This window comes from Ornithorhynchus anatinus, chromosome 4, assembly GCF_004115215.2.
Source record: "Ornithorhynchus anatinus isolate Pmale09 chromosome 4, mOrnAna1.pri.v4, whole genome shotgun sequence".
NCBI lineage: Eukaryota > Metazoa > Chordata > Mammalia > Monotremata > Ornithorhynchidae > Ornithorhynchus > Ornithorhynchus anatinus.
The window spans coordinates 62,619,067-62,631,349 of record NC_041731.1 but is presented as its reverse complement, the minus strand read 5'-3'; the positions used below and the strand labels follow the sequence as shown (position 1 = coordinate 62,631,349).

The following is a 12,283-nucleotide window of genomic DNA, read 5'->3' as shown; positions in this document are numbered from 1 at the left end:
AATGACAAAACAAAAGCCGAGCCTGCCATTTAAGGTTTACCTAAGCAGTTATGATTTGTGCAATGGCCACTTGGTGTTTAACGTTGTCAAAACAGAAGTATTGCATTTCAATAGAAGGCAATTATCTTACCCCACTTGTTTATGGAATACCCTCAATCTCTGTCAAGAAAGAAATGCACTTTGGTTCCTGTTCTAAAGAAGAACAGGAAAATTAATCTTAAACTTTATTGGAAAGTCAAAGTGCACGGGAGCCAGTCTTAAGAGGGCAGGGCTGCTCACTAGGAAACTAGCCCAAATATGGCCAAGATCGAGCCACTCTTGGTTGGTTCTCCAAAGTTGGTAGTCACAAGTGAGAACAGGAGTGAAATTAGCAGTCTCAGTGCATATAACCTTCCTCTTTCTCCCTTTCTTATTTCTCTTTACGCATGGAAACAGCATGCAGCGTAGTGGATAGACCCTGGGCCTGGGAGTCAGAAGATTGTGGGTTCTGATTCCGGCTCTGCTACTTGTCTGCTGGGTGACCTTGAGCAAGTCACTTCACTTCTCTGGGCCTCAGTTACCTCATCTGTAAAATAGGGATTGAGACTGTGAGCCCCATGTGGGACAGGGATTGGGTCCAACCCAGTTTACTTGTATTTATTCATTCATTCATTCAGAGCACTGTACTAAGCGGTTGGAATGTACAATTCGGCAACAGATAGAGATAATCCCTGCCCAGTAACGGGCTCACGGTCTAAACGGGGGAGGCAGACAGCAAAGCAAAACAGAATAAAACAAAACAACATCATCAAGATAAATAGAATCATGAAGATATACACCTCATTAACCAAATAAATAAATAATGTATACAAATATGCACGGTGCTGAGGGGAGGGGAAGGGAGAAGAGCAGAGGGCGGGAGAGGGTGATGGGGAGGGGAGGAGGAGCAGAGGGAAAGGGCAGACTCAGTTTGGGTAGGCCTCCTGGAGGAGGTGAGCTCTCAGTAGGGCTTTGAAGAGGGGAAGAGAGTGAGTTTGGCAGAGGTGAGGAGGGAGGGCATTCCAGGACAGTGGGAGGACGTGGGCCAGGGGTCGACGGCGGGACAGACGCGAACAGGGAACCGTGAGGAGGTGAGTGGCAGACAAGCGGAGTGTACGGGGTGGGCAGTAGAAAGAGAGAAGGGAGGTGAGATAGGAGGGGGCAAGGTGGTGGAGAGCCTTGAAGCCCAGAGTGAGGAGTTTTTGTTTCATGCAAAGGTTGATAGGCAACCACTGGAGATTTTTAAGGAGGGGAGTGACATGCCCAGAGCGTTTCTGTAGGAAGATGGTCTGGGCAGCTGAATGGAGAATAGACTGGAGCTGGGAGAGACAGGAGGAAGAGAGATCAGAGAGAAGGCTGACACAATAATCCAGTTGGGACATTATGAGAGCTTGTACCAGCACGATAGCCGTTTGGATGGAGAGGAAAGGGCGGATCGTGGCGATATTATGAAGGTGAGACCAGTAGGTGTTGGTGATGGATTGGATGTGTGGGCTGAATGAGAGAGCTGAGTCAAGGATGACACCAAGGTTGCGGACCTGTGAGATGGGAAGGATGGTCGTGCCATCCACAGCGACGGGGAAGTCAGGAAGAGGACAGGGTTTGGGAAGGAAGATAAGGAGCTCAGTTTTAGACATGTTGAGTTTTAGGTGGTGGACAGACATCCAGGTGGAGACGTACTGGAGGGAGGAGGAGGAGATACGAGCCTGGAGGGAGGAGGAGGAGATACGAGCCTGGAGGGAGGAGGAGAGAACAGAGCAGGAGATGTGGATTTGGGTGTCATCTGCATAGTTTTTGATAGTTGAAGCCATGAGAGCGAATGAGTTCACCAAGGGAGTGAGTGTAGAGGGAGAACAGAAGAGGGCCAAGAACTGACCCTTGAGGAACCCCAACAGTTAGAGGATGGGAGGGGGAGGAGGAGTCCGCGAAGGAGACCAAGAATGAACGGCCAGAAAGATAAGAGGAGAACCGGGAGAGGATGGAGTCCATGAAGCCAAGGTGAGATAAAGTTTCGAGGAGAAGAGGATGGTCGATGGTGTCAAAGCAGCTGAGAGGTCGAGGAGGATTAAGATGGAGTAGGAGCCATTGGATTTGGCAAGAAGGAGTTCATGGGTGACCTTTGAGAGGGCAGTTTCGGTGGAGTGGAGGGGACAGAAGCCAGATCGGAGGGTGTCCAGGAGAGAGTTGGAGTTGAGGAATTCAGTTTAGACGACTCGTTCTAGGAGTTTGGAAAGGAAGGGTAGGAGGGAGATAGGACGATAACCGGAAGGGGCTTTTATCTAACCCAGTGCTTAGTCCATTGCCTGGGCCACTGTACCACAATACCACAATTATTATTATTAGCAATTTACCAGCCTACACAATCCATAGTATTTATTAACTTTCTACCTAGTGGTAGTAGTCATAACATTTATTGAGTGCCCACTTGCGAGGTGCCATGTAGCAAGTGCTTTGAGAAGTACAAGTTAATTTACAGGATCTCTGCCTGCCTGCAAGGAATTTAACTCCAACAGGGGGAAAGCCCTAGGGAGATTTCAAATGGGGTAAAGGATGCAGTCTGTGTCATCAAGGATTTTACACTCTATCAGGAGAGACAGATTCAATATTATTTAAAGTTAGAAGGAAAAAGAAAATGGAAAGATGGAGATATGACAATATTTACAAAAGAAAATAGTAGTATCATATCATTCTATTTTATTTGTGAAATTGAAATGTAATTACACAGTAAATTACATAAATGATGCAGTAGAGGTTTTTTTAAATATTTGTTAAGTGTTTATTATGTGCCAAGCACTGTTCTAAGCACTGGGGTAGATACAAGGTAATCAGGTTGTCCCACGTGAGGCTCACAGTTTTCATCCCCATTTTATAGATGAGGTCACTGAGGCCCAGGGAAGTTAAATGACTTGCCCAAGATCACACAGCTGATGAGTGGCAGAACAGGGATTAGAACCCACCACCTCTGACTCCCAAGCCCGGGCTCTTGCCACTAAGCCACGCTGCTTTTGCTTTCCTGACAAAATGGAAATCATTAATAAGAAAGGTGACTTGAATAGGAACAGATGCACTTATGTATGTATCTGTAATTTTATTTATTTGTATTGAGGTCAGTCTTCCCCACTCTAGACTGTGAGCTCGTTGTGTATAGGGAATGTCACTATTTATTGTTGTAGTGTACTTTCCCAAGAGTTTAGTACAGTGCTTTGCACACTAAGTGCTCAATAAATATAACTGAATGAATGAATGAATAAATTTTAGTTTTGCTTATTGGTTTTCATCAGTACCAATTTTAAGTGAATGCAAAACTCAAAACTTTGTGCTTAGAAAAGTAAACACGTTTAATTCTTACATACAGGAACATATTAAAAGAGGATTTGTATTTATCAAAAGCTCACCTTTCTTATGGTTGTGGGGAGGAAATATTTTTTTCTCGCCTTTCTAGATTTCACTGCTTCTTGACGTTTTTCACCCCATTGATAATTCCTGTTTAATATCCTTAAAAATGAAAATTAATTTTATTTCAGAAATCAGTGTGAAATAGTTCATTAGTGAAGTAAGTTTGAGGATATGTTCAGAAGACAAATAAGAGAAGCAACATGGCCAGAATAGCTAGAGCATGGGCCTGGGAGTCAGAGGGACCTGGGTTCTAATTCCCACTTCTCTACTTGTCTGCTGTGTGACCGTGGGCAAGTCACTTCACTTCACTGTGCCCCTCAGTTACCTCATCTGTAAAATGGGGATGAAGACTATAAACCCCATGTGGGACTTGGACAGTGTCCATCCTGATTAACTGATATCTACCCCAGCACTTAGAACAGTACCCGCTTGGAACAGTCCCTGGAACATAGTACTTCCCAAGTGCTTAGTACAGTGCTCTCCAAACAGTAAACTCTCAATAAATATGATTGAATTGAATGAACATATACCATAAAAAATTAAGAACATACTTAGACAATTGTAAATTTATATTCTTTCATAGATTAACATTTAAGTATTTTATGTTCATGTTCTTATAGGAAGATTATTTAGCAACAGATGAAATGCTTGTGGACTACTTCAATGAATTTTTGTGTCTTCCAGTAAGTATGTTTTAATCATCTTTATTCCATGAAAGCAAAAAAGGACTAAATGATTTAGTTAATGGTACAAAAATAATTTTTTGGCATATTGTGTATTGGTAGTATTATTTGGAGAATTCATTGATTTTTTTTTTAGATTTTGGAAGAGATTAGGGATCTTAATTTGGAATAGATTATTTATCTAAAGGAATTTAGCTTAAAGATTTCAATTACTTTTCAAAGTAATTGAGTTGAAGCAAATAAGGAAAAGATAATAAGAAAAGTGATTGTCAATATGCTTATAGCTGTCATTTAGTTTTGAAGATGCTGCTTATGGTAAATTCAATTATTCTCCCCCCTTCAAAGCCTTAATGAAGGCACATTTCCTTCAAGAGGCTTTCCCAGACTAAGCTCCACTTTTCCTCATCTTCCACTCCCTTCTGTGTCACCCTGACTTGCTCTCTTTAATAACAATAATAATGATAATGATAATAATAGTATTTTTAAGTGCTTACTGTGTGCCAAGTACTCTTCTAAGCACTGGGGGAGATACAAGGTAATCAGGTTGTCCCATGTGGGGCTCACAGACTTAATCCCCATTTTACAGATGAGGTAACTGAGGCCCAGAGAAATTAAGTGACTTGCCCAAAGTCACACAGCTGATAAGTGGCAGATCTGGGATTAGAACCCATAACCTGACTCCCAAGCCTGTGCTCTTTCCACTAAACCACGCTGCTTCTCTTTACTATTTATTCTTCTTCCCCTCCCAGAGCACTTATGTATATATCTGTAATTTTATTTATTTGTATTAATGTCTCTCTCCCCCGCCTCTGGACAGTGAGTTCATTTGGACAGGGAATGACACTGTTTAATGTGGTGGTGTGCTTTCCCAAGTGCTTAGTACACAGTGCTCTGTACACAGTAAGAGCTTAATGAATGTGATTGAATGAACGAAGTTCCTATTAATATTGTGCATAGAATCACTGGTATTTACTGAGCACTTTCTGTGTGCAGAGCACTGTACTAAGCACTTGGGAAAGTACAGTTCAACGGAGTTGGTGGATATCATCCCTTCCCACGAGGAGCTACAGGATGGCCCCTGTTGGCTTTCGTGATACTCTTCCTGGGTGTTGCTTGTATAATGCTGGGAAACGCACAATAATCAATCAATAGTATTTACTGAGGACATACTCTGTGTTGAGCAGTGCTTTAAGTACTCGAGACAGTACAAGTGTTTGTTTCTGAGGCACTAAAGTTCTTGGCATATTTCCTTCAGTAGTGTTTATTGAGTGCTTACAGTGTGCACTGTACACTGTACACTGTACACTGGACTTTTCCATCTTTCAAAGTGGAGTGTACTTGTGGCTCCATTCCATTTGCAAACTGCTACATTGGAGAGTGCTGTTTCTACAGACAGATCTTTATCATAATAATAATAATAATGTTGGTATTTGTTAAGCGCTTACTATGTGCCGAGCACTGTTCTAAGCGCTGGGGTAGACATAGGGGAATCAGGTTGTCCCGTGGGGCTCACAGTCTTAATCCCCATTTTACAGATGAGGGAACTGAGGCACAGAGAAGTTAAGTGACTTGCCCACAGTCACACAGCCAACAAGTGGCAGAGCTGGGATTCAAACTCATGAGCCCTGACTCCAAAGCCCGTGCTCTTTCCACTGAGCCACGCTTATCATGACTTTGGGTGTGCAAATTGTCAGAGAAAGTGAGAGGCAGCGTGACTTAGTGGAAATAGCATGAGCCTGGGAGTCGGAGCATTTAGGTTCTAATCCCAGCTCTGCCTCTGTAATGATAATAATAATAATTGTGGTATTTGTTAAGCACTTACTATGTGCCAGGCACTGCACCAAGCACTGAGGTAGATGCAAGATAATCAGGTTATCCCACATGAGGCTCATAATCTAAATCCAAGGAAGGAGGAGTTAATCCCCAGTTTACAGATGAGGTAATTTAGACACAGAGAGGTTAGTGGGTAAGTCACTTAACTTCTTACTGTACAACTATTAAATGGGGGCTCAATACCTGTCCTCCCTCCTACTCTTAGACTGTGAGCCCCATGTGGGACAGAGACTGTGTCCAACCTGATTAATTCGTATCTATCCCGGTGCTTCGAACAGTGCTTGGTATAGCAGGTGCTTAATAAGTACCATAATAAACACATACAAAAATGAATGAAATCACACAGTAGACAGACAAGTGGTGGAGCCGAGAGTGAAACCCGGATCCCCTTTTCCACTAGGCCATGCTGTTTGTCTTGGGAGAGATGAGCTCCCCCGATTAGACCGTAAGCCCATCAGAGGGCAGGGACTGTCTCTATCTGTTACCGATTTGTACATTCCAAGCGCTTAGTACAGTGCTCTGCACATAGTAAGCGCTCAATAACTACTATTGAACGAATGAATGAATGAGATGAGAGATTAAAAAGGGAAGAAGATGTGGTTTCAGAAGGGGGAACAGTGGTTTGCTGGTTGGAAGGGCATGAGCAAGAGGCCAGCAGCGGCAAGAGAAAAGAGAACGAAGCTTGCGAAGTGGAGTGGAGTGGGAGAAGAGTGAGAATAAGTAGAGGGGAGAGAGCTGATTCCCTTAAAAATGGTATTTGTTAAACCCTTACTGTATGCCAGGCACTGTACTAAGCCCTAGGATAGATACAAATTACTCAGCTTGGACCCTGTCCCATACAGGGTTCACAGTCTTAACCCCCCATTTTACAGATGAGGTAATGAAGGCACAGAGAAGTTAAGTGACCTGCCTAAAGTCACACAGCAGACAAGTGGTGGAGTCACTGACTTCCAGGCCTGTGCTGTATCCATCGGGACACACTGCTTCTCTTAAAGCTAAGGGTCAGGAGTTTATACTCCACTGTTGGCAATGAAAGATTAGGTCAGTTGGGGGCTAATGCCTGTAGTTTTCAACTCCGTTGTTGTATCTATTTTATCCACATTTATCTTTATTGACGTTGCCTTATTGCTCCTCCTTTGGGGACTTAGTTTGCTTGAAGGATAGGAGATGAGGAACTAGCAATTGCTAAAGAATTAGTATTGAAGTGGTATGTTGCTACAGGAGGGAAGCGGGTTGAGAAGAAAGAACATAAAGCATGGACATGGAGCCCAAAATTTAGGGGAAGTGTCAGTACAGAGGAGTGGCAGAAATATCAAGTCATTAGCCCTTATCACAGACTAGACTGTGAAGGAAAGCAAGTGGAGACTGTATATTCTGGGCACTATTTTGGTTGCTTATCAATCAGTTGGAAATTCCTGGATAATATACTCAGAAAATTTTTTAAAATGGAAAATGAGCTGTAAAATGCCCCCTTGGTGAAGAAAGGGGAAGGGGAGTGAGGAGAATTCAGGACCTTTTTCAATCAGTCGGCCAATCAGTGGTATTTATTGAGCACACAGTAATGTGTGCAGAGCACTGAACTAAGCACTTGGGAGGGTTCAGTAGAAGGGAGTTGGTAGACACTTTCCCTGCCTACAGTCAACTTGCACTATCGTTGAGGCCAATAATAATAATGATGGTATTTGTTAAGTGCTTACTACATGCCAGGCACTGAACTAAGCACTGGATACAAGGAAATTGAGTTGGACACAGTCCCTGTCCCATGTGGGGCTCTCAGTCTCAATCCCTATTTTAAAGATAAAGTAACTGAGTCACAGAGAAGCAAAATGACTTGACCTTGGGCAAGGTCATCCAGCAGACAAGTGGCAGAGCTGGTATTAGAACCCATGACCTTCTGACTCCCAGGCTCGGGCTCTGTCCGCTATGCGATGCTGCTTCCGATATTGGAAGGGATTCTCTGCTTCTGTTTTTTATGCTTCTCCTTTACAATCTGTGGAGAGGGGCAGAACCGCATTGTTTTGGGGGCTATAATACAACAGGATTCTCAGACAACGTTCCCTGCCCATAACGAGCATAGAGTCTAGAGACTGTATCCCTCCCCTTCCCCGGTCTCACCAAACAGTAATAATAATAATAATAATCATGGTATTTGTTAAGCGCTTGCTATGCGTAGAGCACTGTTCTAAGCGCTGGGGTAGATGCAGGGTAATCAGATTGTCCCATGTGGGGCTCACATTTTTTATTCCCATTTTCACAGATGAGGGAACTGAGCACAGAGAAGTTAAGTGACTTGCCCAAGGTTACACAGCAGATAAGTGGTGGAGCTGGGATTAGAACCCATGACCTTTGACTCCCAAGCCCAGGCTCTTCCCACTGAGCCACGCTGCTTCCATGCTGCCTCTGCAGCTAGTTCAGCTGTACTGAGCCCCCATCAAGGCCTGTTCTATCGCCAATTTGGGAGAAACTAATTTCCAAAAGGAAAAGAAAGAATAATCCCTGGGGGCTTTGAAGACAGTGTGGAAGGGCTTATTATATGGCTCGAGAAGCAAAATGATGACTAGAGTTTCCTCACACATTTTTTTTTTGAGGGGAATCAAGGACAGTTTCTATCATTATAAATGATCATGGCACTTTCCAGCTCCTAGCCTTCAAAAACTGCATTTTGTTTGTTCGGGTGCCAAGCTCTCATTGAGACGCTTCTTTCATTTGGTGTCTGGGAGGTTTCTTTGCTGTCAACTCTTTATGTTCTAGTGTTGGCGTATTAAGCTTTCTATACTGCAGTGTGAAAACTGTTTTTTGTTATGTTTTTGTGTGCTTTATGCTTCGTGTCTCTTGTGGGATCAGATAGATGAGCCCACATACAGATTTAGGTTGATCCTCTGTGGGAGGTTGAAATTTTTGTGACACTTATGGTTTGCAGAAGCTGGAGGGGTGGGCTTGTTGTTACCCCTAAAAGGCTAGATATGTCATGTGTGTACCAGTCCAGGCTTGGCTAAGCGCCTTTGGATTCTACCCTAATGTCTTTTTTGGGGATGAGGGGGAGACTGATCTTCTGCATGTTTTTTCAGAGCTGTAAACTATTCTAATTTATCAGAGCTTCTCAAAGAAGCTCTTTGTTATGTGGGTTGGTTTATTTTTCTTTGCTCTTGGAGGTGAGTCTGCTAATACTCTCCTCTCCCCAACCCCAACCCACCCTCTCAAGGATTCACTTTATTCAAAGGTTAATTTTTTTTAAATGTTGTGTACGGAGGTAGGGGTGTGGAATCCTAAATATGGGAGGATAGTATGTGGGAAGCAGCGTGACCTAGTGGATGGAGCCCGGGTCTGGGAGTCAGAAGGATCCCGGCCTTGCCACTTGTCTGCTCTGTGACCTTGGGCAAGTCCCTTTGCTTCTCTGTGCCTCAATTATTTCTTCTGTAAAATGGGGATTAAGACTGTGAGCCCCACGTGGGATATAGACAGTGTCCAAACATATGATCGTGTACTTACCCCAGTGCTTAGTACAGTGCCTGGCACGTAGTAAGTGCTTAACAAATACCATAAAAAATACTTGAGCGTTCTTTGGCACAACTTGTGCCGAGATCAGCGAAGCTTGGACGGATCAAGTAACTAAGGGATGAAACATATTGTTTGAAGCATCACTCCTCCTATCCCATTGATGAATGTGCCTAATGAATGGTTAGTGGTCAGAAAAGCCAAAATGACAATAAAATTTAAATTAAAAGAAGTTGTCATTGGCAACTGAGGTGTTACATTCAGTAGCCAGATGTTTTTCATTCAGTGAACCAGGGTGCCTGTTAAAAATACAGCTCTGGAGCTCAATTAGTAAAGACAGTCTTGGAGCAGAGAGGGACATGTATTAAATTAACCTAGTCATTAGTTTTTAATTTAAATACTGTTTGGCTGAATAATTTGGCACCCCCGAAATTTCACGGCTGCAGGGTTGGCTGTTGAAGAGCATCATTAATTGCTCACAGGCCTTTTCTCTTCTCCTTTTCAAAGAACTGAAGGACTAACAATTTATTGTGGTAAAAATATTTTCGTGCACTTGCTTTTTCTGTGAAAATATTTTTCACACATGGATGACTAATCCTACAAAGTTAGCTTTCACCACCTTCAGGCCAATTCACTTTAGGACACTTGGATAATGATTGCCTTAAAAGAAGAAATTTTCGAAGGCAAAGAGAGGCCTGTGGAAAAGCTTGTGGGGGATCTGGATTTGCGCCTCAAACTTAAAAATTTTGCTACAGTACCAGGAAAAACTGAGTGCCTTATGAAATCAGTGTATTCAGCTCTCCGGAGATAGGCTATCTCCTTCCCCACATCCCACACATATCCCTCATCACCTAGAAAATAGATTTAGGAATTGAGCTGATAAACACTTGGGAAAATACCAACTATTGTTTCTCAACCCCAGGCATGTCTGTGGGAATAAGGGCTATAAACTCATCAAGGCCTGGGGCAGAAAAGAAGCAGACCTGTTCTTTCTCCTTGTTCCTTCTTACCATTCCTGAATGGGGTGGTGGCTTAATTGAACAATTATGGATGTGCATGGGCATCCACAAGTGGAGAGTAAAAGTGTTTTCTTGTCCAGGGGTTTCGAATGAGGTATCCGTGGCTTCTGCCACAGCTCTCTGTTCTCCTAAAATCCTAGGTGAGAAGCAAACTCAAGAGATTCATTCATTCAGTTGTGTGCAAAGCACTGTACTAAGTGCTTGGGAGAAGACAATAGAACAGCAAACAGACACATTCTCTAGTCTGACTCCCTGTTTTATGCCTAAACAGATGGGGCTCAGTCAATCACTTAATAGTAGTTATTGAGAGCATGATATAGCAGAGTTAAAAAAAAAATTGTGGTATTTGTTAAACACTTTGTGCCAGGCACTGTACTAAGTACTGGGGTGGATACAAGTAAAGCGGGTTGGACTCAGTCCCTGACCCGTGTGGGGCTCATAGTCTCACTCCCCATTTTACAGATGAGATAACTGAGGCACAGAGAAGTGAAGTGATTGCCCAAGGTTACACAGCAGAGACGTGGTGGAACCCGAATTAGGACCCATGACCTTCTGACTCCCCAGCCCCTGTTGGATCCACTTTGCCGTGAGTTGGTAGACACGTTTCCTGCCCACAAGGAGCTCACGGTCTAGAAGGGAGGCTCACGGTCTTAAAAGGTCTTTTGGAGAAGGAGATTCTACAGTGTGCTCAATAGCTCAGTACAATTTTGGCAACTGCTTATCTCTCACTCTATAGTGTAAACCTACTTCCTTTTGTTATGGCCTCAGGAGTATTGGATGTCAACTTTGTATAAGAGCCATTTTCTAAGCACTCTTTCACTTCAAGACTTTCCCTTCTTGTAAGTCTAATTTTATGCCTCTTTCATCACCTCTGACTCCGGTCTGAATCCTCTCTGAGGTTTTCAAGTCTCCCTTTCTTTGCAGAACCCAGAATAGAATGCAGTAGCCGGTGGAGTGCTGTTGTAACCTCCTCAGCCTCTTGACTTGTGTAGCATCTAGGGGCAAATATTTATTCTGTGGGTAGGCATTCAGTTTCCTTGTTTGCAAGTCTGGCATAAACTATTTGCCATTGACCTAACCGAGAGGTTGATCTTTAGGTAAATGATCTAACTTTTAATTCCTTCTGGCCTTACTCAGCCTTTAATGCATCCTCCTAATCTCTTGTGGAATCTGGTTTATCGCAACTATCTTTACATCTTGGTGGCAAAATAAACCTTTTTTGGGGCTAAGGTAACTTAGAAGCACCAGTGTTTGCTACTTGAGTGCAGAGCTCGAAAGGTGGCTAGGGTAAACAATTAATGAAATGTATTTGAAGCTTGCTCATGTTTCATTTTTGTTTAATTGCTAATAGTTGTTATTTATTATTTGTTGAGTCCTGGCATGTGCTTGGCACTCTCTGGAAAGCCCCAGCCCTGAGGGCTTCCAGACTGCTGTCTTAACACGGACAATAGAATTTTAAATGAACTTCAGACATAAAAATTCCTTAGATGGAGAGGCGGTCACATTTCTGAGTTGAGAGTATTCGACTTAAAAACAAAACAGGAAACAGATAATTCCAACTAATTCTAAATTAGTCAGACTCTGCTTTTAGCCTTTTTTGCCCAGTCATTGTGCTTGAGCCGTGAGAGCTAGGAAGTGCTAATCAATGAATGAAACTTTCCCTAGTGCCCAGGTGTCTTCAAAAGACCCAAATACTTTTCATGCATTATTTGGTTCATTAATGGTTTGCAACTGCAAGAGGAATTGAGTACCCAGATAGAGGAATTGGCATTCTAGGAACAAGGAAAATAAATGTAAAGAAAGGCCTTTAGCTCTGCTCCCAGGCACTAGCTCATATTG

The 12,283-nt window shown here is 43.0% G+C and overlaps 1 protein-coding gene across 1 annotated transcript in view; it reads left to right on the top strand.

The window, feature by feature from the left end:
- Positions 1-12,283, top strand: part of RGS22 (regulator of G protein signaling 22) — a 130,100-nt gene that overhangs the window by 9,156 nt on the left and 108,661 nt on the right. The window contains exon 3 of the mRNA XM_029064178.2: positions 4,035-4,097. Coding sequence (XP_028920011.1) covers positions 4,035-4,097 — 63 coding nt within the window. The remainder of the gene's footprint in view (positions 1-4,034; positions 4,098-12,283) is intronic.